Source organism: Manis javanica, chromosome 7 (genome assembly GCF_040802235.1).
Source record: "Manis javanica isolate MJ-LG chromosome 7, MJ_LKY, whole genome shotgun sequence".
Taxonomy (NCBI): domain Eukaryota; kingdom Metazoa; phylum Chordata; class Mammalia; order Pholidota; family Manidae; genus Manis; species Manis javanica.
Window position 1 is genome coordinate 5633174 of NC_133162.1, and position 27256 is coordinate 5660429.

Genomic DNA, 27256 nt, shown 5'->3' on the forward strand with positions numbered 1-27256 from the left:
TTGGAGGTAGTATTGTATACTTTGATCAAGAGGCACACCGTTCGGTCATCTCTCTTTGAAAGGTTAGTCCTCACCAATGATCATTCCTAGATTTGTTGTTTCATTAGGGGTTGCAAAAAAAGGGCTCTAATTCTATTTTTCCTTCTTCACTTATTTCTAATCTCGTTCTAACAAGAGAGAGTCTCTCTCATCCACTCTGAGCACCCTCAGGCGGAGTTCCTGTGGAAGTCAGGATAAATGCTTGGATCTTTCTCTTCATTAACCTTGATCACTATTTTCAAAATAGTGAGTTAGTTCCCTAGCAACCTGAGCCACCAAAGAGATGTTGGGGTTTTTTTGTTTGTTTGTTTTTATCTATTCTGGTGAATGCATGAATACAAATGCATTTTGTGGGTTTTAATTCACTAAGTTATTCTTTTTGATGCTCAAATTGCCTCATCACTGACTAATGGGAGCTTAAGCAGGTTAGCTGCTGGGTCCTTTCCACACAACTCCAGTGATCTTTGATAGCTTCCCTCTGATTTCACAAGATTTTCCAGGCTCACCTTATATATTTCATGTCCCAGACCTGGATTCAGCCATTTCTCCAAGGAGCCTGGCTGCATTTAAATGTGAAATTGTACTTAGGGACTAGAAACATTCAAGTCACTGTTTCCAGATTTTTCAGTTCATAAACCTAGAAAATATGTTTGTTTATTTTTCACAATGAAATGTGTATTGAATTTATAAGAATACTTTCAGTTAGAATTTAGGAGATGCTGTCCTTGATCTCATCCATTTAAATCTCAGGAAAAAACTCCTAATTGCACAGTTAATAACATAACTGTTAAAGACCATGTAAGTTTTCTTTCTTTGCATGTTCTATTTGTGCTCAGGGAATGTCTAACTAAGGATGTGTCATTTTAATGTTTTGAAGTCACAGGGAATAGTTGCTCTTTGTGGTCATATCCACAAATCAATATATAAGCTAAGTTTATTTGTTTCACTTTGCTTTTGACTTTTAGGGGCTGCTCTTCTTTCGAGTATTTTGCTTTGTGATTGTGTAAGGATATTTTCATGGTTTCAAAATCAAAAGTACAAACCAAAGTGCGTTCAGAGAAGTGTAGCTTACTCCCTCATCTGACATGACCCTTTGCTCCTCTGTGTGGAATAGTTAAAAATATTTAAGGTTTACCCTTTCACTTAAAAACAATATAATAATAGCATAATGTTATACACATACACATATATTTATATTCTATCTTGGATGAATGGCAGCGTACTATATGCAGTTTTCTCTGCTTCGAGACCACTTTAGAATGTCAAGGATGTTTACATTGAATGGGAGTTCCAATTTGGCATTTATTGATTAAGAAAACATACAAGGACAGAAAACTACAATGCATTTGGGTAGCACTTTTAAACACATTTATTTAAATATGTTTATTAATCCTAATGCATTGACGTATAAGTGGAAAGTATTAGTCTACATATCTGTTCAGCCAATAATAAATGCTCTGTTCAAGTCTCGACAATCAGAAACCACAGGACAAAAATACTGTTTTTCCACATTTTTCCTTTTAGATATTTAGATGTAATTTTTTAAAGATAGAAACTTTCATACCTTCTGTAAGTAACCTTTTTTTTAATTTAACAATTTATTGTAATTCCTAAATTTCTTTAAGTTTTACTACGTGAGAGGCACTGTACTAAGCACTTTTTTTTTGGTATCATTAATCTACAATTACATGAGGAACATTATGATTACTAGATTTCCCCCATCACCAAGTCCCCCCCACACACCCCATTACAGTCACTGTCCATCAGGGCAGTAAGATGCTGTAGAATCACTACTTGTCTTCTCTGTGTTGCACAGCCCTCCCCTTTCCCCCACCGCACACATTATACATGCTAATCATAATGCCCCCTTTCTTACCCCCACCCCTTATCCCTCCCTTCCCACCCACTTTCCTCAGTCCCTTTCCCCTTGGTAACTGTTAGTCCATTCTTGGGTTCTGTGATTCTGCTGCTGTTTTGTTCCTTCAGTTTTTTCTTTGTTCTTATACTCCACAGATGAGTGAAATCATTTGGTACTAGTCTTTCTCCATCTGGCTTATTTCACTGAGCATAATACCCTCTAGCTCCATCCATGTCGTTGCAAATTTGTTTTCTTCTTATGGCTGAGTAATATTCCATTGTGTATATGTACCACCTCTTCATCCATTCATCTACTGATGGACACTTAGGTTGCTTCCATTTCTTGGCTATTGTAAATAGTGCTGCGATAAACATAGGGGTGCATCTGTCTTTTTCAAACTGGGCTGCTGCATTCTTAGGGTAAATTCCTAGAGGTGGAATTCCTGGGTCAAATGGTATTTCTATTTTGAGCTTTTTGAGGAACCTCCATACTGCTTTCCACAATGGTTGAACTAGTTTACATTCCCACCAGCAGTGTAGGAGCGTTCCCCTTTCTCTACAACCTCGCCAACATTTGTTGTTGTTTGTCTTTTGGATGGTAACCATCCTTACTGGTGTGAGGTGATATCTCATTGTGGTTTTAATTTGCATTTCTCTGATGACTAGTGATGTGGAGCATCTTTTTATGTGTCTGTTGGCCATCTGAATTTCTTCTTTGGAGAACTGTCTTATTTTTTAATATAAGCTCCTCTGCCCATTTTTTAGTTGGATTATTTGATTCTTGTTTGTTGAGGTGCATGAGTTCTTTATATATTTTGGATGTCAACCCTTTATCGGATCTGTCATTTATGAATATATTCTCCCATACTGTAAGATGCCTTTTTGTTCTATTGATGGTGTCCTTTGCTGTACAGAAGCTTTCAGCTTGATATAGTCCCACTTCATTTTTGCTTTTGTTTCCCTTGCCCGGGGAGATATGTTCATGAAGAAGTCGCTCATGTTTATATCCAAGAGATTTTTGCTTATGTTTTTTTCTAAGAGTTTTATGGTTTCATGACTTACATTCAATCATGTCTTTGATCCATTTCAAATTTACTTTTGTGTATGGGGTTAGACAATGATCCAGTTTCATTCTCTTACATGTAGCTGTTGAATTTTGCCAACACCAGCTGTTGAAGAGGCTGTCAGTTCCCCATTGTATGTCCATGGCTCCTTTATCATATATTTATTAACTATATATGTTTGGGTTAATATCTGGACTCTCTATTCTGTTCCATTGGTCTGTGGGTCTGTTCTTGTACCAGTACCAAATTGTCTTGATTACTGTGACTTTGTAGTAGAGCTTGAAGTTGGGAAGTGAGATGCCCCCTGCTTTATTCTTCCTTCTCAGTATTACTTTGGCTATTCGGGGTCTTTTGTGATTCCATATGAATTTTTAAACTATTTGTTCCAGTTCGTTGAAGAATGTTGTTGGTATTTTGATAGGCATTGTATTGAATCTGTAGATTGCTTTAGGCAGGATGGCCATTTTGACAATATTAATTCTTCCTAGCCAAGAGCATGGGATGAGTTTCTGTTTGTTAGTGTCCTCTTTAATTTCTCTTAAGAGTGTCTTACAGTTTTCAGGGTAGAGGTCTTTCATTTCCTTGGTTAGGTTTATTATAAGTAACCTTTTTTGAGAAGAAAATAAAATCAGCTGGAACTGAACCCTAAAAAAAATTAAAAACTTTTGAATTTGGAATAATTTCAGATTTACAGAAAAGTTACAAGGAGAGTACAGGGAGTTCTTTCATACCTTCACCCAGCATCTAAAATAACATGGTACATTTGTCAAAACAAGGAAACCAGCATTAGTACGTTGCTGTTAACTAAACTCTAGTCTTCATTTGGATTTTACCAGTCTTTCCATTTGTCCTTTTCTGCTCCAGGATCTGATAAGGATACCACATTGCATTTAACATCTTTCCAACTTTAATTGACCTAACGATCTATCAGTGTTAAAGAGTGCTCCCATTTTATAGGGGGTAAGGGACAGAAACCAAATGGTTTATTGGCAATGGGGTAATCACAGGATTTAAGTCCAAATCTGGGTGGAACCTGCTTTTATAAGAGCCAGTCTGTTCAGAGGCAAAAAAGCGCAGACTCAGGAATTAGGCAGACCTGGGTGTGAGCCCCAGTGTGGTTCTCTACTTAGCAGTTGTGAGCTCTTGAGTCGTTTATTCAATATCACTGAGCCTTAGTTTTTCATCTGTAAAAGGGGAACTAAAATATACCTTACAGGGTAATGGGGAAGTTTGTAAAGAAGACATGGGAGGTGCTTGGACCATCATAAGGGCTCAATAAATAGTTGTGGTGTTCACCACAGCAGCACTGTTACGCAAGCCAATATGAACACCTGAGCCCTGGATGTTTGATCATCTGCTATCCAGACTAATTCTCTCTTGCAATACAGATATGCCATTTTCATTCCACCAACTAACTGTGGGGTAACAACTCAGATACACAACTTCCGATTGAAGGGACACTAAGCAGGGGGGGTTTTCAGAGGAGCATTTGCATCTGGATCTGCCCTGACTCAGAGGGGTTTCCCACCAACAGGCTATGACACCACAATGCAGGTGTTTGACCAGAAACTCAGCATCTACTAAATTAACAGATGTATTTTTTTTTTGAGAGGGCATCTCTCATATTTATTGATCAAATGGTTGTTAACAACAATAAAATTCTGTATAGGGGGGTCAATGCTCAATGCACAATCATTAATCCATCTCAAGCCTAATTCTCGTCAGTCTCCAATCTTCTGAAGCATAAAGAACAAGTTCTTACATGGTGAACGAATCCTTACATAGTGAGTAAGTTCTTACATGGTGAACAGTGCAAGGGCAGTCATCACAGAAACTTTCGGTTTTGATCACGCATTATGAACTATAAACAATCAGGTCAAATATGAATATTCATTTGATTTTTATACTTGATTTATATGTGGATCCCACATTTCTCCCTTTATTATTATTATTTTTTTTATTTTTAATAAAATGCTGAAGTGGTAGGTAGATGCGAGATAAAGTTAGAAAACAGTTTAGTGTTGCAAGAGAGCAATTGTAGATGATCAGGTGTGTGCCTGTAGACTATGTGCTAATCCGAGCTAGACAAGGGTAATAAAACATCCACAGATGCAGAGGCTTTCTCTCAAAACAGGGGGGAGTGAGGTTCTAAGCTTCACCACTGTTGTTCCCCGATTTCTCACCTGATGGCCCCCCTGCGACTGTGCCTGTCTTAGGTTGTTCCTCCCTTGAGGAATCTTACCCGTCTCTGGCCAACCAGTCATCTTCCGGGGCCATACAGGGAAATGTAAAGTTGGTAAGTGAGAGAGAAGCCATATTGTTTGAAAAGGTTAGCTTTTTACTTCTTTGCAGATTTATGCCCTGTGGCTTCTATGCCCAGCACTTGTCTCGAGGTATCTTTACCACCTGGAGGAATTATGATGCTTGGTAAATTCGATATGAGGTATGAATTCTATTTAAGGGTTATAATTAGGAAGGAAGAAGAAAAGCTATAGAGGTAGCATATGGAAGAAAACATGGGAGGATTGATTATTTCTTTGACATATCTTCTTGTATAGTACCTTAAGCATGTATAGATTTTAAACTACTAACTAACTTGCACACACATATTAACATAATAGGAATACGGTGACATAAACTAAGCAAATCTATAATTACCAGCCATCTCCAGTGAGGCCAAGAAAACCAGTTAGGCACCCTAGGCATTTGTGAAAATTTGTCTATGATATGATGGATATTGTCCAACTGTACTTGAACAGTCTGAGATAAATCGGACAAATTAAAGCAACCCATTTCTGGGATCTGTTCACATCCCATACGTTCTTTTAACCATAGATAGTCTATAGTCATAAGATTTTGGAACGCTACACCTTGCACCCCTCCCAACTCCTGGTTGAGTTCCAACAGTACAGATCCGGTCAAATTCGTTGTCTCACTGTATGCACATGCCAGCCAAGACATCTCCCTCCTCATTCCAATGGCAAGTCCAGGAAGCGGTGGGGTGGACGCAGCCACGACCGCAGCATCACCCGGATCCCTGTGGAGGCTTTTTGATGATTATCCCCCGGCACGAGTCCTCCAGAGAGTGCTGATGCCGGAAGCTCCTCCTCATATCGTATCTTAGTTCATTTTCTGGGTAGCCAAGCTAGGCCTTGACCTTCTGCATAGAAACAAACAGACCCTTTGCCCACACTTTGACATGCCCTCTATACCACTGTGTAGAACTCATTGGAGGTCAGCACACAGGAACTGCTGTTTTTTTTAATCTTTAATCTACACTTACATGAAGAATACTATGTTTACTATGCTCTCCCCTATACCAAGTCCCCCCTAAAAACCACATTACAGTCACTGTCCATCAGCATAGCAAAATGTTGTAGAATCACTACTTGTCCTCTCTAACAGATGTATTTTTAACTTCTGAAAGCACCATGGACACTTTAAGTGCTTTCTGACAATTTTTTTTTTTTTTTTTTTTTTTTGTGACAGAAAACAAATGCTCTTTGGTGGAAAATCACGACGACCTTGATTTTGGGGGTCTGGATGCACATGCCTGTGTGTGTGTTTCTTCCTCTGTTTCTTCTGCAGGAATACAAGAGACTTTTGTGTCACTTACCAAAATAGAACTCAAAAGTAGGTCAAAGAGAGCTGTGAAATAGGTCAATTGCCATCAATCTAAGCAGAAGAAGGAAGTGGGGTTCAGCTCTAGAAAGATTTGCTGTTTAGACCTCAATGCCTGTTCTGTTCAGGCCTGAAAGACCATTTCTGGGGGGTCGCCAGTGCTGACCGCATGCATCTTTTTTCTCCAGGATGGTCACCTCTAGAATGGAGACCATGGTTGCTGGTCATCAGGACCACATTTAGGCCTGATGGTCATTAAGAAGCCCAACACAGCGTTGGGTAAGAGTACTTTCTTCCCTCTGTAGGTAGGTGAAGGAGTGGCTGGTTTTGAATAGCCAAACCGCAGTATTGGCTCATGCATCTGGTACTCCAACGTGAGGCAACTGGACATCGAGTCAAAGTGCATGTCAGTCTCACCCAGAGGGATGCGGTTGTCTGTCTGTGCTGCTGGAGATGTGCCTATAGGATTGGGCTGGAGGACTGGTTCTTACCTTATTGTGATGGTCTCCTCTTTAATGGTACAGTACCTCCTCACCACTGTGGGTCATTTTTCCATATTGCACAGGAGACTGCCTACATCCTGCCCCTAAGAGAGGTAGCATTTTCCAGGTGGTGCAGGATTTTGATTTCCCAAGACTAGCATTTGTAACGTATCTTGGCACCCTACCTGGTGGAAGGGCCTCTCTAATAGATGAGATTATAATCTTTAGAAACCATCAAATTTGATGTTGTGATCTTCTATGTGACTTTCTGAGTTATTACCAACACCCCTTTCTGGTTTCACATCATTCTGACTCACGCTCTTACTTATTTTTTCCATTGTTGGCAATATCTCCAAGTAACCACAATCTTTATTCATTGTCTGATTACCAGAACAAAACAGTTTGAGGTTGTTTGGAGCTTTAAAAGAATTTTATTTTATTTCTATTAAAGTTAAAAATAGTACTAAAAGTAACAGACTTAGTTAAAAGTGGAGGATTTTAGAAAATAAAAGACATCCTGGTACAGATTGCTAGCTCTGTGGAATCAGTTCTAACTTTATTTGCAATGGTAATGGGCCTTAACTGGAATAATTAGGGAAGTTATTGGGAGAATGGTTTGGGAAAGAAATGAAATATTGCCCACTTATCTTCTTGGAATTCAGCAATAAATACACTTACATGGAATCACTTTCCTTGAATCTGGAATGGAAAGCTGCATAGAGAAGAAAAGTCTTAATGGCCCAAGTGGGAACATGGTCACACATTGGTTCATTTATCCGGTCAACCAGAAACTGCTCTCCCTTCTTTTTGCCAGGTTTGGGGCTAGGCTTGGCATATCAGATATGTCAAGGGTCCCTACCTCCAAAGGGCTCCCTGTCTGGTAAAGCAGACAGGCTTGTGAAACAGTAATTGTAGCACAAAGTGGTAAGCCTGATGCTTCAAGTTTTGTGTTCACAGGCAGCTCACTTCTTGGAACCTCCATTTCCTGAACATGAATAGGTTTGGATGAGGTCTGATGAGATCGTGGAGGCCTGGGGCGCAGTAGATTAGATGCAGGAGGGAAGCTGGCTGTCCTGACGATTTTAGGTAGGCTCAGAGCCATTTTCTGTATCACAAAACTAGGGGTCATGAGAACAGGGGCTGTTATCTGTGTCCTCATCCTGTAGCACAAGATAGAGAAAGGAATTCTGGTGATGTTGTTCAACTTCTCTTCTTTATTTTGCAGCCCAGCCTAGCTAGGACAAAGAAAGCTGATAAATAGCTGGTGAGTATGGCATAAGAATGCCTGGGGAAAGGAATGCTGGTGGTGCTTATAGCCAGGGAGGCTGCGGTGTGCTTTCTCCTGATAGGCGTTGGGAGGCTTACCAGCAGCGGGGTGCTGCTGGGCAGAATGCAGTGCAAATGTGAAGTGCTTGGTTCCTGCTAAAAACTAAAGCTGCATCAGACCCTAGACCAGAGGTGAGTGTGGAAGGAACACAACAGACCCCTGGCCCTAGACATTTGAGGTGGTTTTTCTGCCCATATCTGTCAAAGAATCAAAGGGAGAAATGAGCCTTGCATGGAAGTGCCCATAAGGGAGCACAGAGAACTGAGGCCCAGGAAGTGGGCTGAAATAACGACAGAGCAGAAGGAGGCCACATGTGCCCTGACGAGGCCGTGTAGTGCATGGGATGGAGGTCCAAACATATCCATATCAGAGGAGCCAACCCCCTAGAAGCACCCAGAATTGCTCCTTCACCTCCAAAGGGGACACTAGGCCAGACCTCCGAAGAGGAGTTAAAGTTTCAGCCACAGAATAACTTCACCACCGATACACCAGGCCCAGGAAACCAGCCTCTGTTTCCAGTGGCCTCACCCAGACCCTTCTTGGAGCTCTATGGCCGCACTTAGCCTCCCCGGTTTCAGAGAAATCAAGAAACTGGAGAGGGTCCAAAGGAAAGCAGAAATCATGATTAAAGAGAGCAAGAATAGGACCCAAGAGGCAAGTTAAAGAAATTGGGGTTGATTTGCCTGAAACAGTAAAGACAAAATGTGAACCATGTTCAAGTACATGAAGAGGGGCCAGTCTCCAGTTATATTCCCATTTCAAGAGCACAGAATAAAAGGCAAATGGCCTAATTTGCCACAAGAGACATCAGGTAAAGAAGGAGTTCCATAAATGTGTACACATCTTGGAATGGGCTTCCTCGGAATTATTATCAGATAGAGCTGGCCTCTGTCCCCGGGAGAAACCTGCCAGGGACTAGGGAGGGAGGCCTGGCCTGTCGCCGGAGTCCCACCAACCCCAGCTGTCCTGGCTTCTGGGAACCCATGCATCTTTTTGGAGCAGAAACCTGAGGAGTGAGTGGCCAACCTCTGCTCTCTCTGGTGGGTCTCTCCATGCAAGAGCAGGCACGACTTTAAATCGCATTTCCTCTTTGATGTGTTCAAGATATAGTCCCCGGCAAATGCCCGCAGGTTTTTTGGCACCTGGTAAAAAATGTCTTACAGCCTCCGGAAGTGGCAGTTTAGATCAGATCACTGCATGACTGGCTGACCATGCAGGGAAAATACTCAGAGAACCTTCTGAAACTCCATCCCCCTGGAGAGTTAGTTGTCATGGCTGTTACCACGCTCATTGTCTATCACTGTGAGTTCAGTTACGCATTCAACCATCATTCACAGAAGGAACTGAGTCAGGACATAGGACTAAGCCAGTGTCTGCCTTCCACTCCTGGACCCAAAACACCATTTAAAAGACGTATTTATCTACAGATAGGATAATGGTGCAGTTTGCTAGCAAACCGGGATGCTTGTGAGAGTGAATGGGGTGTGCTGTTGATAAGGACGCTGGGTCATAACTGGGACCTATGACCACCAATCTATCACTCATATTCAAAGGTCGTACCAGAAGGGGGAGGAGTGCCCTTGATAGTGAAATGATCAGGAATCCTTGCAAGCTAGAATAAACAGAGAAATGGAATGTTTGCTTTATTAAATGTGTATTAGTCATCTATTGCTGCCTAATAAATTACCCCCCACCCAAAATAACAAACATTTTGGCTCAAAACAACAAATATTCATTATCTCATGCAGTTCCTGTGGGTGAGGAGTTTGGGAATAGCTTAGCAGGTCTGCCTCCAGGTCTTGCAGAAGTTTGCAGTCAGATATTGCCGTGTGCTGTCAGCAGCAGAAAATGTGTCAGTGGCTGGAAGATCCACTTCCCAGAGGGCTCGTTCCGTGGTGATGGCAGGAGACCCAAGTTTCCCACCTCAGTTCTACCCCATTGGGCTGTGTGAGGGTCTCGTCACAGGGCAGCTGACTTCCCCTGGAGAGAGGGATCTGTGTTATGTCTTCCATGGTCTGGGCACTTTGGCTGTATCGTATTCATTAGAAGGAGTCTCTAAGCCCAGCCCGCATAAAAAGGCAGGGAGATTAAACCTTACTTTTTGAATGAAGGAGGATCTTCAATGCTTTGGTCATGTGAGTTCATGTTTGTTTGTGAGACTCCTTGCTTGCTTCTCTCTGAGCACTGCCTTTGCGTTCAGCCTGGCCCAGCCACAGTGGGAAGGGACAGGTGCATGCAGCCAGGACCTGTCTCACAGCTGGTGTTCCGGCTGTGGCAGTGGCTCTCTGTGCCTGTGGGCTGTCAGTCGCTTGTTTTACTTACACATGGGCTCTCTTGGGAGGTAATGAGTTCACCATCACAGTAGGTATACAAAGGGGAGCTGGATGGGCAGTTGTCAGGATGACACAGATGAGTATAGATGGGGGTGGCCAACTAAGTTGGCCAAGTGACCATCATGTCCTTTCTGACCCAGAGCATCCGTGAGTCCCCGATCTCCCAAAAGCATCCTTCTTTCTTCAGGGTTCGAGAAGGGACAAGTGAGAAAGAAGCCTCTTGAAGTGAGGCATGGGTTCCTGGAGAGAGAGGTCCGTGAAAAGCAGGACGGATTGGAGGCTCTTGCAGTCTGGCAACATCGTGAATTTCCATCTCTTCAAGAGATGGAATTAAAAAGATTTCCATGAATCTTAATCATGGGGCAGTTGTGTTTGTTTACTTTTGCAGCAAGCCTTGGGAACTGTGCTGTGATAGATAAAAGCTGTTCTGTGAGCGTGTGTCTGAAGCCCCATCAATAGGTCAAGCTGCAGGGAGACTGGCCCTTTCCTTACTGCAGAAATCAGGCGTGGCTGCCTGTGAATCCCTGGCTTAGGAAAATCCACCTCCGTTTTTCATCTGTTCATAGTCAAAGTAGGTTGAGCCAAATGTGAGGTTGGATAAGTAGTAAGTGCCCTGTTCATTGTGAATGCCCAGGCTGTTAAATAAAAATAGCACACAGGAAAAGGCATTGCAAAGGTCAATTCTTCTGGAAAGGAAGGGACAACAAGCCATCTATCTGAAATTTTAATGAGCAGATCCTGGCCTCTGACCCCATACCATTACCTAACAATCCAGTATTGAATGCCATGTCAGCTCCCATTTCCTGTGAAGGGGCAGGCAGGACTCCCCTCCAAAGGCCAACCATCTGCCGGACGTAAGATTCTGTCTCTGCCTAGCTGGTTGTTATGGATGAGCGTGAAGTCTTTACGGATAAGGTGTCAGCCCAGACTCCTTGCTTCATGGAGGTGGGGAACCAGACGGTTAAGAAACCAGGCGTTGCGGCTTCTATGATTTTCTTTCCTGTCTTTTTCCCCTGCATCGGCTGTTTTGTTCCATTTAGTCAAAAACAAACCTAGAATAGTCTTGGGGCAGATTTAGATCTTGGAGAGAGGTTTGCAACTTCCAGGCTTTGCAAAAAAAAAAAAAAAATCAGACTTCTACAGTCAAGAGTGATAGCTGAATATTAAAGAATGAAAAGAAATGGATCATTAGGAGAGAAAGTGCATTACAGCCCCAGCCAGTGCACAGCACATATGAGGTCCATTATGAATAAACAATTTAACCAGTCAGAAAGACTGAAGATGCAATCAGGAAAGATCTGGTATCAAGAAAAATTCAAGTGCAGCAGCTGGACTCATTCTAAAGCTAGTCTGTCCCATTGACCTCAAAGAAAACAGTTTTTAATTCTCTTGGGTGGTATTTCTGAAGGTTCTATGGAACCCAAGAATCAGAACCACTTGAGCGCTTGCAAAAACTGGCCTTTCCAACTCTTCCTAATAAGAATTTCCAGTGTACATTCCAGAAGATTTGAATTCTTAAGCAGCGTCAGGAATCCCTGGGGTGGGGAAGGCATTGCATCAGCTCTTTAAATGCTCACCACTACCTGGGAGGTGTGGCTTTTACTTTCACTTAACAGGTGCTGAGCCTGAAGCTTGGAAGTCACAGCTAAAGACAGTCACTGTCTGTGTCTTCAACCATGCCGTGTGGCCTGGCGCCTACTTCTTGGTCCTGCCACCATGGGAAAGCTACTTACCTTTATATATTTTACCTACGTATTATCTACATATTCAGGATTTTAATATGAAACAATGCATAGAAAGCATTTTGGCACAATACTCCCATGTGAAATATGTAATAATGTAGTTAACAAACCACTGAATGATTATGAAATAGGTAGAGTAACCAGCTCACACAGTGCAATAGTCATGATTTATTAGTCTGTCCTATCGAACAGAAAAGTCTTTGAAGGCAGGAGGCGTTTCACATTGAGGCTCTGCTGATGGTGGGAATGAATGGACAAAGAAGGCAGCAGAGGCATAAGCAGTAGGGCTGGGTTTAAACGGGGGCTCAGACTGGGCCATGTTTCCAGGTGGAGTGTTGAGATGTCCTGGCACCAAGAGGGGGTGCTTTTCTTTTTTTGAACAAAGGCCTGCACTTGGTTGAGAAGAGGGTTGACCTGGTTCTCGGGAAGGAACACTGCAAAGACCTGGGGATGGGAAGGAGATAGAATAAGTATCTTTCCAGTAGGAAGATGTGGTAAAGAGGGGAGTTTCCCCAAAGGGTGGCTTACCGCCTCTTGGAATGGGTCTCTGTCAGACCTGGGGGACGCCACAGGACAGATACCTAAGATTCGCACAGTGGAATCACTTGGGCTTTGAAAACTGCAGGCTCGGCCCATTTTAGGAGATTCTGAGTTTATCAGTCCGGGTGGGGGTGGTATTACTGCATTAATCCCCCGGTTCTGCAGGTCCCCGAGATGGGAATCACCATCGCCCTCAAGGCGGGTGGTGGAAACCACCCCTGATGGATCCAGCGCTGGGCTCCAAGAGCGCCAAGTCCTCTTACAAAACCTGAGACTATGGCCCTGCCAGGCTGCCAAGGGGAGGAGGAAGAAGGATTCCCATTCACTTCACTGGTGTCTCCCAAACACCTGGCTCTTCCCGGCTCCGCGACCTGGAAACTCTCATTCCAAAGGCATGGGAGGGTGGCCGGGAATCTGTATTTTTAAGAGGCAAACACAGATCGGGGAAGTTTGGGCAACACCGCCGGACACACTTTACTGAGTCTTTGCCGTGGAAAATAAATGAGTCAACCCGCCGTCATAAAACCTAAAGCAATACAGCAAAAGCGCGATGCCCAGAGGTCGCGTGCCTGCGAGTCCACGTTTATTTCTCAGGCCCAAGATGTCCGTTTGGGGGTTTAGGGGACGGGCCTGGGCTCCTGACAGCCTTCCAGACATGCTACCCACGTTCCGCGGGTTCCCGGCGAGCCGGGAGCGAGCCGCCGAGTCATCATTTCCAGCCTCAGACTGGAAAGCTGGACCGTGCAGCGCGTGTGCTCTTGGCAGCCGGGCGCCCCGGGCCCCGCGGCCACATCATCCTGGGGCGGGAGGTGCGCTCCGGACGCCTGCGCCGCCACCGAGCCACGTCTGTGCCGCCGGGGCGCATGGCCCGGGAGGCGCCCAGCCGCTAGCCGCCCGGTGGGCGAGCGCCGACCCGGGGCGGGACCCTGGCGGGCACCCCGAGCGGTCTCTAGGACCCGCGGGACGCCGCCGCCGGGCGGGGTGCGGGGGAGAAGATAATTTGTTCCGTGGTAATGAGCACGGTGACTGTTGGCCGTGGATCCATTTCACAGGCCTGCCTTCTCTGCCTGACGATCTTCTCGTCGCCGGGCCAAGTCGGACAGTTTGCTCGTTTATTGCAACGGTCAAGGCCGGCTCGTGCCAGCACAGCGCGCGCGCGCACACGCACACACGGGGAAAAACTTTTTTTAAAAAATGAAAGCCTAGACTCGCTGCTCGGCGGCGCGGGCGCTGCGCGAGGCGTTCGCAGCCGAGTCCCTGCCGGGCGCCCGCGTGAGCTGGTGCAGCGCCCGCCGCCCGGCCCCGGGAGCTGCGGCGCCGCAGGCCCGCGCCCATGGCCGCGCGCCCGCCGCCCGCGCCCCCGGCCCGCGCCCTCCTGCTCGCCCTGGCCGCGGCTCTGCTGGCGCCCCCCGCCGCCCGCGGTAAGTCGCCGTCCCCATGCACCTCGTGCGGTACTGGAGGGAGGGGGGTGCCGAGTGGCGGGGCTGCCCGGACCGGCGGCGCCCCCGGGAGCGTCTGCGGAGCCCAGGGGACGGGCTCCGGCGCGAGAGGACGCCCTCCTCAGGTGCCAGGTCCTGGGGAAGGAGGGAGCGCTTGGCTGGGGGCCCGGCAGCCTGCAGCCGCCAGCGCGGAGCCCGGACGGCACAGCCTCGCGGCTGCCCCAGCGTCCCCTCCCCTCTCGGATGTCGCTGGGCAGGGCGGCTGTCTTGACAGTTACACGTGTCGCCCGCCTGGGATGATGCGCCTCGGGTCATTTTACTGACCCTGTCCCTTAGTGAATCCCCCCACCCCAGGTTCTGGAGTAGGTCTCCTTCAAACTTATGCCCCCTCCAGGATACCCTCAGCGGGGTGGGGGTGAGGGGGCGCGCATAGTCACGCAGGTGATGCACAGAACCACGCAGGTGGGTCCCTTCTCTGGAGGTGTGACTGCTGCGTGCCATAACGGTCACCTTTAAAAAAAAATTTTTTTTTTAACTCTTACCTACTACAGCTTTCTAACCCTCGCTTCCTAGCTGTCAGCGGCGGCCAAATTTTAGCCGAATTTTTCCGCCTCCCTCCCCTCCCGTCAGTTTCCTGGCTATACATAATAGCATAAGTCAATCTTGTGTTAAGCGACAGCTCATTTCGAAGTTAAACTAAAGTGTGGGTATTATAGCTGTTTTACAGATTTAGATTTTCCCGAGTTGCATGTCCTTAACCTGATGCACCTGTGGATCCTTTCTTTTTGCGTAATGAGGACTCACCCAGCAGGTGCCTTTTAAAAATTCGGAAGCTTCCCGCGGTCGCCGTCGCTCTCTTTTTGCCGCTGGAGGCGCTGTGGGTCCATCAGTGAGTGACTTGCCTTGGCCTCCGACTCTGCATTTCTATGGTTCCATGTAACAGATTGAGTTTTCAACAACTGGCCCCAATAAATAACTGTTACCATTTTATGATACGTTTTGTTTTGCAATTGCCACTCCCCCCTACCCCCCTGCATCTACTGTAATGTGGCTAAAACCCAGCTCTTGTTAACATCCACACAGCAGAAGACCAATTTGGGAATTAATGATTAAAGAAAAGGAGAGCACAAAGCAGTAAGAGGAAAGGAGAAAGCCAAGAAAGAATACTGCTGTTTGGTTAAGGATTCTAGGACCTGCAAATGAGAATAACAGTAGTCAAAAGGGCTTTGAAAGGCTTTTGTGCAAATTGGTCCTTTCGAATGTTTTATTGAGAAAGAGCTTTTAAAAACGGAAGCAATCTCCAAGCGTGCCTGAGGTGGTCTTTAACTTGGCAAATGCTCTATACACATAAACAGAAGTCCACTGAACATGGATAATGTTATAGTTTTTGAGGAAAATGTTTACTAAATCAAGCTAATCATGGGAAATTATTTCATGGAGGGGATGACTTCTGTTATTTTGTGACCATAGCTTTGGCGGAGAGAATTTCTCCTTAGAATGAATATGACTCAAAACAGAAAACCAGCTAGGCCTAATCACTCTGAATGGGTTACATGTTGTGATAGCTCAGAATTCATTGCTTGTGTATTCCAGATCTCAGTATCAAGTCTTAATCAGTGACCCAAATCATAGCATTGAGGTTGCTTAAAAATCCAAGTATATAATGAAACATTACTTTGTGTTGGCAAGAGAAAAGGAGGAATTACTGCTGGTTGAAGGCAGTTTATTCTGGGTTTTGTCTCTCTGTGTGTTACCAGAGCCCCAAATCAATTGCCTATGTGGTACCCTTCAGCATCTCAGCCCCCACAGGTCCAAAATAGAATCCTAAAGCCCAAGCCCTCTACTGCTGAATCCATTCCTCTCCTCCAGCCTTCCCAACTCAGTAATAACACCCTCTGCTTCCCCAGATGCCTCATGCTGACGCATGGTAAGTCATCCCTGAGTCATCCCTTTCCCTCCATAAGCTGCTGACCTCCAGAACATATTCACGTCCATCTACTTTCCTCCATTTCAAAGCCTGTCTTCCCCAACCCAGGCCACCCGTTTTTATTCCTTTTATCCCTTCTGCAGAAGCCTCTTATCCCTAGTGTAGTAGCCTCCTAACTAGTCTGCTGGCTTTCCCTCCCGTCCCTGTACAGAGTATTCTTCGCAAGACCACAGCCAAAGTCATCATTTTCAGTCATGAGTTGGATCATGCCGGTTTCCTGTTTAAAAATCTCCAGTGGCTTTCCATGGCTAAGGAAAGAAAATCCAAACCTCTGAATAACCGAATCCCTGTTCTCCTCTATGATCTCCTTTCTTACCGTTCTCCCCCCTTGCTCACCCAGCCACACTGACTTTTCTTCTTTCCAACTTTCCAATATAGTATTGCCATAATTTTTGAAAAACAATATTTAATGTTTGCGCTTTGAATACCTTGCAAATATTGTTCACAGTTGAGCCACACAGTGTTTAATGGTTCCATTTCATCCCTCTTGCAACTTTCTGTTTTGTTCCTAGCATTAATAATTGCTTTTTTTCTTTTAACTGTTTGCTTTGTTTCCAATCTCTTCATACCAATCTCTACATGCAAAGTTTCTGGGAGCACTATTAAATTCCTTTCAACATGATCAAACATCAGATAATCTATCCATTATTTATTTTTTCTTGGTGTTACCTCTTCTGGAGCCCTATATCCCCCTATTCCAATATAAACTGGTTACTTTTTAGGCATGTGGTACAGCTGTTGTCTCAGGACTGTTCTTCTTACCAAGAGGCTGGGAATTCTTCTTGCATCCTTCCTGTATTGGATCACCTGTTTTCTGAGTACCATAACTTTTTCTTTCTTACTTTATTCCTGGTTTTTGTGGAGCACATCTTCTAGTAACTTCCTAAGGCAAGGTCTGTGGGAGGTAAAATTGTTTTGACAACCTGGTAGGAATGCTTTCAGCTTCAAATAACAGAAAACCTGACTACAGGCATACCTCAGATATATTGTGCATTCAGTTCTAGACCACCATAATAAAGTGAATAAAACCAGTCAAATGAATTTTTTGGCTTCCCAGTGCATGTAAAAGTTATGTTTGCACTATCTTGTAGTCTGTTAAGTGTGCAATGAAATGTCTAAAAAACAATGTATATACCTTAATTTAAAAATTCTTTATGGCTAAAAAGTGCTAACCATTATCTAAGCTGCCAGCAAGTCAAAATGGATTTACCGATAGAGGGTCTTGCCTTGAGGTTGATGGCTGCTGACTGATCAGGGTGGTGGTTACTGAGGGTTGGGGTGGCTGTGGTGATTTCTTAAAATAAGACAACAGTGAAGTCTTTTGTATCAACTGATTCTTCCTTTCATGAACCATTTCTCAGTAGCACATGATGCATTTTACCCACAGAACTTTAAAAATTGGAGCCAGTGCTCTTAAATCCTGCTGCTGCTTTATCAATCAAGTTTATGTAATATTCTACCTAAATCCTTTGTCATTATTTCATCAGTCTTCACAGCACGTTCATTAAAAGTAGATTCCATATCAAGAACCTCATCTGCTAAAGTTTTATCTTGAGGTGCAGCAACTCAGCCCCACCCTCAGCCTCCACTTCTAATTCTCCTTCTCTCCCTGTTTCCACCACATTCACAGTTACTTCCTCCACTGAAGTCTTGAACCCCTCAAACTCATCCATGGGGGTTTGAATCCCCTTTTTCCAAACTTCTGTGAATGTTGATATTTTAACCTCTTCCCATGAATCATGGATGTTCTTAATGGCATCTAGAATATGAATCCTTTTCCAGAAGGTTTTCAACTTACTTTGTCAAGGTCCATCAGATGAATCACAATCTATGGCAGCTGTAGCCCTCTGGAATATATTTCTTAAAAAATAAGACATGAAAGTAAAAATCACTCCTTGATTCACGGGCTGAAGAATGGATTTTGTGTTGGCCAGCATGAAAATGACATTAATCATGTTGTAAATCTCCATCAGAGCTCTTGGATGACCAGGTACCTTGTCGACAAGCAGTGATAATTTGAAAGGAATCTTTTTTTGCTGAGCAGTATTTCTCAACAATGGGCATAAAACATTCATTAAACTCTGTTGTAAACAGATAAACTGTCATCTAGGCTTTGTTGTTGCATTTACAGAGAACAGGCAAAGTAGTTTAGGTTGATTCTTAAGGGCCCTAGGATTTTCAGAATGGTCAATAAGCATTGGTTTTAATTTAATTTTCAGAATGGTCAATAAGCATTGGTTTTAATTTAAAGTCACCAGCTGCATTCGCCCCTAACAAGAGAGTCAGCCTGTCTTTTGAAGATTTGAAGCTAGGCATTGACTTCTCTTCTCTAGCTATGAAAGTCCTAGATGGCATCTTTTTCCTACATATGGCTATTTCATTTGCATTGCAAATCTGTTGTTTAATGCGGCAACCTTCGTGGATTCTGTCAATCTTCTGGATAACTTGCTGTAGCTTCTGCACCAGCACTAGCTGCTTACTTTGCACATTTATGTTATGGAGACGGCTTCTTCCCTTAAACCTCACGAACCAACCTCTGCTGGCTTCAGACTTTTCTTCTGCAGCTTGCTCCCCTCTCTCAGCCTTCACAGAAGTGAAGAGAGTCAGGGCCTTGCTCTGGATCAGGCTTTGGCTTAGGGGAATGTTGTGGCTGGTTTGATCTTCTAACAGACCACTCAAACTTTCTCCACGTCAGCAGTAAGGCTGTTTCTCTCTCTTATCATTTGTGTATTCACTGGAATACTTTTAGTTTCCTTCAAGGATTTTTCCTGTGCAGTCATACCTCGGCTGACTGTTTGGTCCTACAGGCTTAGCTTTCAGCCTGTCTCCACTTTCAACGTAAGCGCCACTTAGCCCTCCTCCCTAAGCTTGTTCATTTCGAGCTTTTGATTAAGTGAGAGACATGTGACTCTTCTTTTACTTGAACACTTCAAGGTCATTGTAAGGTTACTAACTGGCCTGATTTCAATATTGTTATGTCTCAGGAAATAGGGAGGCCTGGGGACATGCAGAGATAGGAATGGCTGACCCACACACATTTACAAATTAAGTTCAGTCTTCTATGGGCGTGATATATGGTGCTCCCAAATAATTGCAATAGTAATGTCAAAGATCACTCATCACAAATGACCATAACAAATATTATAATAATGAAAAAGTTTGAAACATCTTGAGAATTGCCAAAATGTGACACAGAGACATGAAGTGAGCAAATGCTGTTGGGGAAATGGTGCTGATAGACTTATTCAACTGCAGGGTTTCTGCAAGCCTTCAATTTGTAAAAAATGAATTATCTGTGAAACACAATAAAGTGAAGTGCAATAAAATGAGGTATGCCTGTACAGAAATCTTTTAAAAGTTTTTTTTTTTCTTTACCTTCGTATAACAAGCGGTTGTGAAGTAAGCCGTGTATTAGCTGGTGTAGCAGGTCGCAGATACTGTCAGGGACCCAGGCTCTTTTGTTTGTATCTGCCCAACTTAATTGCTGACCTTTGCCTTTGTGTTTTACTGCCTCATGGTCCCATGATGGCTGCTATACCTGTTGGCATTATATTTGCATTCCAGGGAGTAATAGGGCAGAAAAGGCAAAAAGCAGAGCTAGTCAAATCTGTTTAGTCAGGAAAACAGAAACATTTCCAGAAACCTTTGTAGCAGATTTTCTTTCTGCCAGACCATGATAGGGCCACTGCTAACTGCAAGGAAGGATAGAAAAGTAAATATTTCTAGCTTACACTTTGGTGTTTCAAACAAAACAAAGTTCTGTGAGTAAGAAGAGAAGGTTGGAATGTCTGCCATACTTTGCATGTAAATATGTATATACTAGTCTTCATTGCTAGTTTGTTTAGGTATAAAATTCCAAGGGGGAAGTCTTATTTCCTCAGTATTTTGTAAGTCATTTTTTCATTGTCTCTATGTCTGTTGTTGCTTGAGAACTTGATGACGTTCTTTCAATCCTTTAAATGTAGCCTTTTCTGTCCGGAACTTTTATCACCTTTTATCTCTAGTATTTGTACATTCATGGTGACTTGCTTTAGCTAGGTCTTATCCGTACTCATTCTAGGAACTCTGAGCCCTTTCAGTTTGAAGATTCATGCTGTAAAGTTTCTAGGATACTTTCTTGTGTCATTTCTTCAATTCTTTCTCCCTCTTTTTATCACACTTTTTCTGAATATACCTGCTATTAGCTGTATATCTCAACCTCTTGAAAACATCCTCTAATTTTTTAAATTCTATTTTTCATCTCTCTGTTTTTGTTCTGCTTTCTGGGAGAATTTAATTTCATTGTCCAACACTGCTATTTGAGTTATTTACTTCTGCTACCAGATATTGAATATTCTTGATCTGTGAATATTCCCCCATTTTGTGGGTATGTTTTTTGTCTTTTTATTATAGGTGCAAGATTTATGTGAACTCTTGGAGTGTATTAATTATTCTTTATTAAGCATTATTTTGCTTGCCTCATTCTCATTGCTAATTCTGAGATTCTTCCCCACCCCCATTTGTTACGGTCTCTGACTTTCTTCAAATGTCTGAATTTAGGCTTTATGTTTATAATTAATGAGGAGACACTGAAAAGGTGATTGAAGGTTCTGTGTGCTTCAAAAAGCACATATTTCTTTTCAGGAGACTCCATATGTTACTGTCTATGTCTTTTTTTCTTAGGCTGGTCAGTTTCCCCAAAGAAGCATCCCGTAGCCTCCTGCTGAGAAGAGGGAAGCCTGGCTAGAGGGTGTGTAAGCTGAGCAAGAGAAATGGGGTTAAAGTGGGTAACTCTCCCTTAAGTGTGCTTTACTTTCCTTTTGCTTTTTAATCAATCCTTTTGTTTTCAGTTTGGTACCTGTCTGTCCCTGTCTCACTCTCAGCTGTGCCTAGCATCACTGAAGACAGAACTTCTCGGCTTCAGTGTCTCCAGTACATCTAGTCTCTCGGAGAGGGTGGACAGTCACCTAGCTCTGCTGGCTTTGGAAGGGACGTAGGGCTTTAACTTCTCTTTGGATAGTCTTTCAGCCCAGCCTGTACTGGCTGTCAGAGGAGACCAATACCTCCCATTCGCAAGCCCTTCTGGGCTTCTGCTCACCCATTTTACCTTCTTGATGGTTTCCCTCCTTTCCAGGCATCAGGGTTCCAGATGGCTCTTCTCTGCTATGTAGGTAACCATTCATCTCTCCTCTTCCATCTTCCACGGCCTTGGTGCTCACTCTTACCTGTTGTCTTCTCTCTCATTCGTTATTATTATTGTTGTTGTTATTCTTTCTTAGTGTTGGGTTTCAGGAGGCAGAGCACATAAATACCTATGCGTCTACCATATACATTTAGAAGTCACCCCCTGATTTTTTATTACCACGCCCTACATACAGGCGTGTTTTCTTTCTCTCATTTGTCATTTGGCTCCTTCTGTTCCTTCCTGTGGAAACAAAAATTACAAAAATTACATCCTTCTTAAAGTGTTTAAAAACTTTCTTTTAAAAATCTGTAAATACTCAAAGTCAACATATATCTGACTAGATAGATATTGCAGCTGTGGGAACTGTCAAGTGTTTTTAGGAATGCAACTACTTCATGTAAAGAAGCTAAGCATATTTCTTCCTGGTGTAGATGATGCCATAATGAACTAATTAAAATTGCAGAAAAATAATTTGTGTTTGTATCAGTGTTCCAGAGGCCTTATAAAGCCGAGTTGTTCCTGCAGTATCTTTAATTTACAAAGACAGGTGTGAGAAACATTTTCAGATGTTTCTTCTGTACCAAATGGCTAGCCCTATAGCCCTTTGGCTGTGTGCCCACTGGGAGGTGTTATTATGTAGCTCTGTAGTATGTACAATTCTTTAATTATCAGCTTTCTGGGACTGAGAACGTGAAGTTGATATAATCTAGACAGAATGTTTCAGGAAATAGTTCCTGTGCATTTCTAGTAGCTGTTTCTTTATGTGTGTTTGTTTAGCATTTTAAGAAACCTGAAGTTTTTATACCAGCACATAGTTATGTAACAAGGGATTTATTGAGTGTTCTGGTGCCAAGAGTTGTTCTAAGAGCTTTGCAGGCACTGCTCACACACTCCTTGTAGAAAAACCTTGCATTTGGCCCTATTATTGTCCTCCTTCTACAGAGGAGGACACCATGGCCTCAACAGTACTTATTTGCGAAGTGGCGGGTGCAGTGCTATCTCTAAACTGTCTCATGACAAGGACCAGGTCTTAACCTAGCCATGATGAACATTTTATAATCTATGTACTCTTTGTTTAGAATAATTGTGATGTCTACAGCAATGAGATTATAATTTGGTTTGGTTTTATACAGACTGGGAATGCAGTCAAATAAGCTTCATTGACTTGCATTACCAATCATCTCAATCACTGACCTACATTACCAGTGGTCTCAGTTATTGCCAACTGAATGTGCACCCTGGATGTCATGGCTTCTGGCCAGATGCTCTTTCAGTTCTCATGCTTATTCCAGCTCATTTTCAATTCTACTTCCTTGTGCCTTATTTAGTACCCAATTACCTTGCCTCCAACTGATAGATGGAGCAGAGAAGCCAAGTAATTCAGCATCATATTGATATTTTTTATCCTTTAAGCTTTTATGTCATCCCAAGGCTATAGTAAGAGCTCAGCTTCTGGGAAACTGCTTAAAAAATTGGGTGGTCTCATCAGACTAACTCTGGCCCCTCCGTCTGTCTACCTCTTGGTAGCTTTGCCCGCTCCAATCAGTTCAGATGATCCATTCTTGTAACTGTTGATATGTCCTGACATGCCTTCCCCTCAGCAGGACGTGGTAAGCACAGGTCTACAATTTGACCCTAAGATTCCTTGTATTTTGTGCTTTGCTATATTTGTAATTAAAGCCAGGATAGGGGTTAAGCGTTTCTCATGAGATCTATGCTCACGTGAATCCGGATATCATCTGAGAACCTGGTTTTGCTTTTGTGTTTCTGTTTTTTAAATCGTGGATTTTTTGGTTATGGTTTGGGGATTTTAGAGTCTGTGTTATGTCTTAAAGTGCAGCTGTGTTCCCGTTTATGGAGTAGGTGTATTCCTGAAGTAGGCATACTAAAGACAATTTCTAAACTAAAATAATTCATTTTAGCCAGTTTCAATATAATTTGAGGTATGATCATGAAAAAGATCATGATTAAAGAAGAATTTGGTCCCCATCATCCGTTCTAAGACGTGAAATATTTTAGGAGTTGAAAAAAAGGATAGAGAACCAGTTAACAGCCATATTATTGCCCGTCAGATTTTACTTTTACTGTAGACACTTCAGGATTTATAAAATTTAAAGGGGAAAAATGTTAAAGATATATTTATAACAATCCCCTATTTTTCCTACCTATCCCATGCTTGCTTCTACTGCAGAAGCGACCACTACTCCAAAGGTCGTGGATTTACAGGTATAGACATGCCCCTAATCAATATTTGATATTGCTTTTGTATTTAAATATTATTTAAATGGTCCTCTGCTGTATACAACAGCCTTCTGCAATTTGCTTTTTTAAAAAATCAATATATTTTTGAACTCTTATGTTGACACATGCACTTGCTTCGTTCTTTTTAATTGAATGACTAACCGTAAATGGTGCGCTCCTCTGCTGATGAATACCTGTTTTCCCCACCTTTGTGATATTGCAGTGATGTAAGGATACTGGGCCTCTGGCCTTACATCAGATGTAGGGATCTATTACAAATGAATTGTTCAGTTACACAGTATGCCAACTTTCTATTCTATTGCTTTCTAAACTGGTTGTACCACTTTATATGCATACTTGTTCTCTAACAAGTTCTGGTTACCCACGTTTTCATAAATACTTGGCATTTTTGACAATTAATGTTGCCAAGCTGGATGTGAGATATTTCATTGTTTAGATTGGCATTTTCCTGATTACTAGAGACTCTAAGACTCTTTTTTATGTGTTTATATTCTTTGTGTTTCTTCTTTGAATTATTCTTATCATTGGTCCATTTTTCCTTTTTCTTTGGTTTAAGAAATCCTTCTCTCTTTCCTGAACTGCAAAAGAGTGTTGGTTTCATTTACTAAGATTTTAGCTCCTGTAGGGCAATGTCCATAACCCACATCAGTCTCTGATTTTCCTGTCTCTCATGTCTATGTTTAGTTTCATTAAAAGCTATGTGACTAGCCTCATGAAGGGAGATAGGGGGCTTTACGTTTTCTCTGTTCTTTAGATTCTGTCTCTTTCATCTCCTTTGGAGTGTATGCCACTGTTCTGTGGTTCTCTTCTCCTGTTGAAAGCTTAGCTCTTTCATTTTCAATCACCTTTCTCTTCCTTTACATCCACTAAAAGTGGTTTCCCCCTATTACGCTCTCACTGTTGCACACATCTTGTTTTTAGTTTTGTGTCTTCATCCAGTCCGACACAGTCTATAACTTGCATTATGATATTTTTGGTTACTAAGTTATTTAGACACATTTTGGTTGGTATGTATATGGGTGTGTGAGTGTGTGTTTTACTTTCCAAATGCTGGAGTAGGCTGGTGATCTTTTTTATTGACACCTGGTTTTATGACACTGGTGTCAAAGAAAGTGATCTGTGTCCTCTTGATTCCTGTATTTGAAAGTTTTCTTTATGAGCTATAAGACATGGTTAGTTATTGTAAAAATTACGTGTGTGTTTGAAAATGTGCTGAGTGTTGGGTATAGGGTTCTAGATATGTCAGTCAGATTAAAGCTTGTCTTATGGCGAGTATTTTTTGTCCAGTATTTCTAAGAGAAGTTTTAAGTAATATAATCATGGATTTTCCATTTCTCCTTATAATTATGTCAGGTTTTGCATTATACGTTTTTGAGGTTAGTGTGTTGACTTAGTGTGTTCAGATTTGTATAAGATAAATTCTACTCTATCAGCCTTCTTTTGGTTAGTATTTTTCTGGTATACTTTTTCCTATATCTTTACTTTCAATTTTTCCATGTTATTATATTAACACCTTACGTATCATAAAATATGTCTGGATTTTTAAGACTTCATAATTGCTATTTTTTAACCAACTCATCTCATTCATTCATGTTTATTGTGACTTGATTATTTTGAACTCTCCCTCCACTTTTTCTGTCTACTACTGGTATTTTCAGATACCTTTCTGCCTTTTCTGCCTCTTACTATATTGCTGAAGGATTATTTACATTTGCTTCTCTCCAGTTCTGTTATTTTAGAGGTGATTGATCTGTTTCCACATTTTGAGTAGTATCGCATTTGCACTTCAGGTAACAAAGTATAAAGGCAGTGGGTATTTCTGGCCTCCCCCCAAACAAGGCTGTGGGCTGAGAACGTTGTAATGCCTTTTGTCACTCTCCCCATTTATTATTATTGTGGCTCAGCATGTTAGTTCTACCATTTGGAAACACATCTCTCATCAGGAAAGTAGTAGGGGGGGTAGGCTTTGTAATAGTCCAGCTTGTTTTAATTTATTCAGTGTAACCAGTTCCTTTTTTCCATCATGGCTTCTTGCAAACCATTTCTGCCTCCTGCATTTGGTCTGCTGCTTATCAAAGGAGTATTCCATTGAAGATCTATGAGTAGCAGGTACTCTGTATTTGTTTGCCTGAAAAATGTTTGTTTTCTCTCTTCTATGGATGTTAGGTTAGCTAAGTATAGGATTCTACATTGACAGTTACTGTATTTTAGCAGATATAACTGTATACTGGCCTCTACTGTTACTCTTGAGACACCTTTAGTAGAATGATTGCTCCTTTATACAAAACCTGTAGTTCTCTGGTTGCTTGTAAGATTGTTCTTTGTTTTTTCATGGTTCTGTAGCTTTATTGTGTTTTTCTATATGGATTTATGTTTAATTTTTCTATCTGTGGCCTTGCTATACTTTTTGAATCCAATCAGTTATAGAAAATTCTTTGTCATTATCTCTTCACTTACTTTCATTTGCATTTTCTCCATTACCTTCTTTGTAACTTTGATTATATGTAATTGGACTTTATTCCGTCATCCTGCTTTTAGTGTGTCTTTTCCGCTTTGCCTTATATTCTGGGTGATGTCTCCAAGTCAAACTTCCTTCTCATAATTCTCTCTTGAGCTGTGTCTAAATGGCTGTATAAGCCATCCGTGGACTTTGCATGTCACAATGCCGTTTTCATTGATAGAAACTTTATTTTGTGCTTTTTCAAACCTGCTAGATCTTTCATAAACAATGTCCTTTCCTTACTTTCCATTGTGGTTTCTATGTGTGCTTCTTTGTCTTTAAAACTTTTGGACATATATATATGTTGTTATCTCTTTCCAATTATTCTATTACCTCTATGTCTTGGAATGCTGAATCTGTATTGTCACAGGCTACCTCTTCTAATGCCTTGCAATTTTTAATAATGAGCTCATTTTCTGTTTTATTGCCTCTATCACCACCTGCTCCATGGGAGGTCTACACACCTTGGATTATGGAAGGCTGAGTGGAGCAGTCTGTTTACTTGTGATAGGTGTTTGAAGGATTTCACTCATCTGAGCCCATTTTTATATTAATTTTTCAGTTGGGAAATTTTACACTACATGGTTGTTGTAATTTTGGTCTCCACACCCCTATGGCAAAGGCTTGAAGTTTTGATTTTTGGGGGGACACTCCCTAACTAATCCTCACAGGCTTTCTGGGAGACACAGACACTTTTCAGTTCCCCTAGGGCATTCAGTAGAGTTTTCTTGCCCCTTAAACTTGGGAAGACTGCCCTGCAGGGTCCCAGCATTATGCAAGGGTCTCATCTCCAGTTCCCCACCTCCTATGTTTGAGATCATACCTCCATCATTCAAATTACAGTTCCTTGACTGAAAACCCCCATCTGCTGGGGCTCCTAGATTTCCATGGCATCAGTA

General features: G+C 42.4%; 1 protein-coding gene across 4 annotated transcripts in view; it reads left to right on the top strand.

Moving 5' to 3' along the window:
• The first annotated feature begins 14295 nt into the window (after positions 1-14295).
• Positions 14296-27256, top strand: part of ADAM12 (ADAM metallopeptidase domain 12) — a 328481-nt gene continuing 315520 nt past the window's right edge. For all 4 annotated transcript variants that reach the window (XR_012132960.1, XR_012132961.1, XR_012132959.1 and 1 more), the window contains exon 1: positions 14296-14426. Coding sequence is in view for 1 of the 4 variants with exons in the window: in XM_037011665.2 (XP_036867560.2) it covers positions 14339-14426 (88 nt within the window). In the remaining 3 variants the exon portion in view is untranslated. The remainder of the gene's footprint in view (positions 14427-27256) is intronic.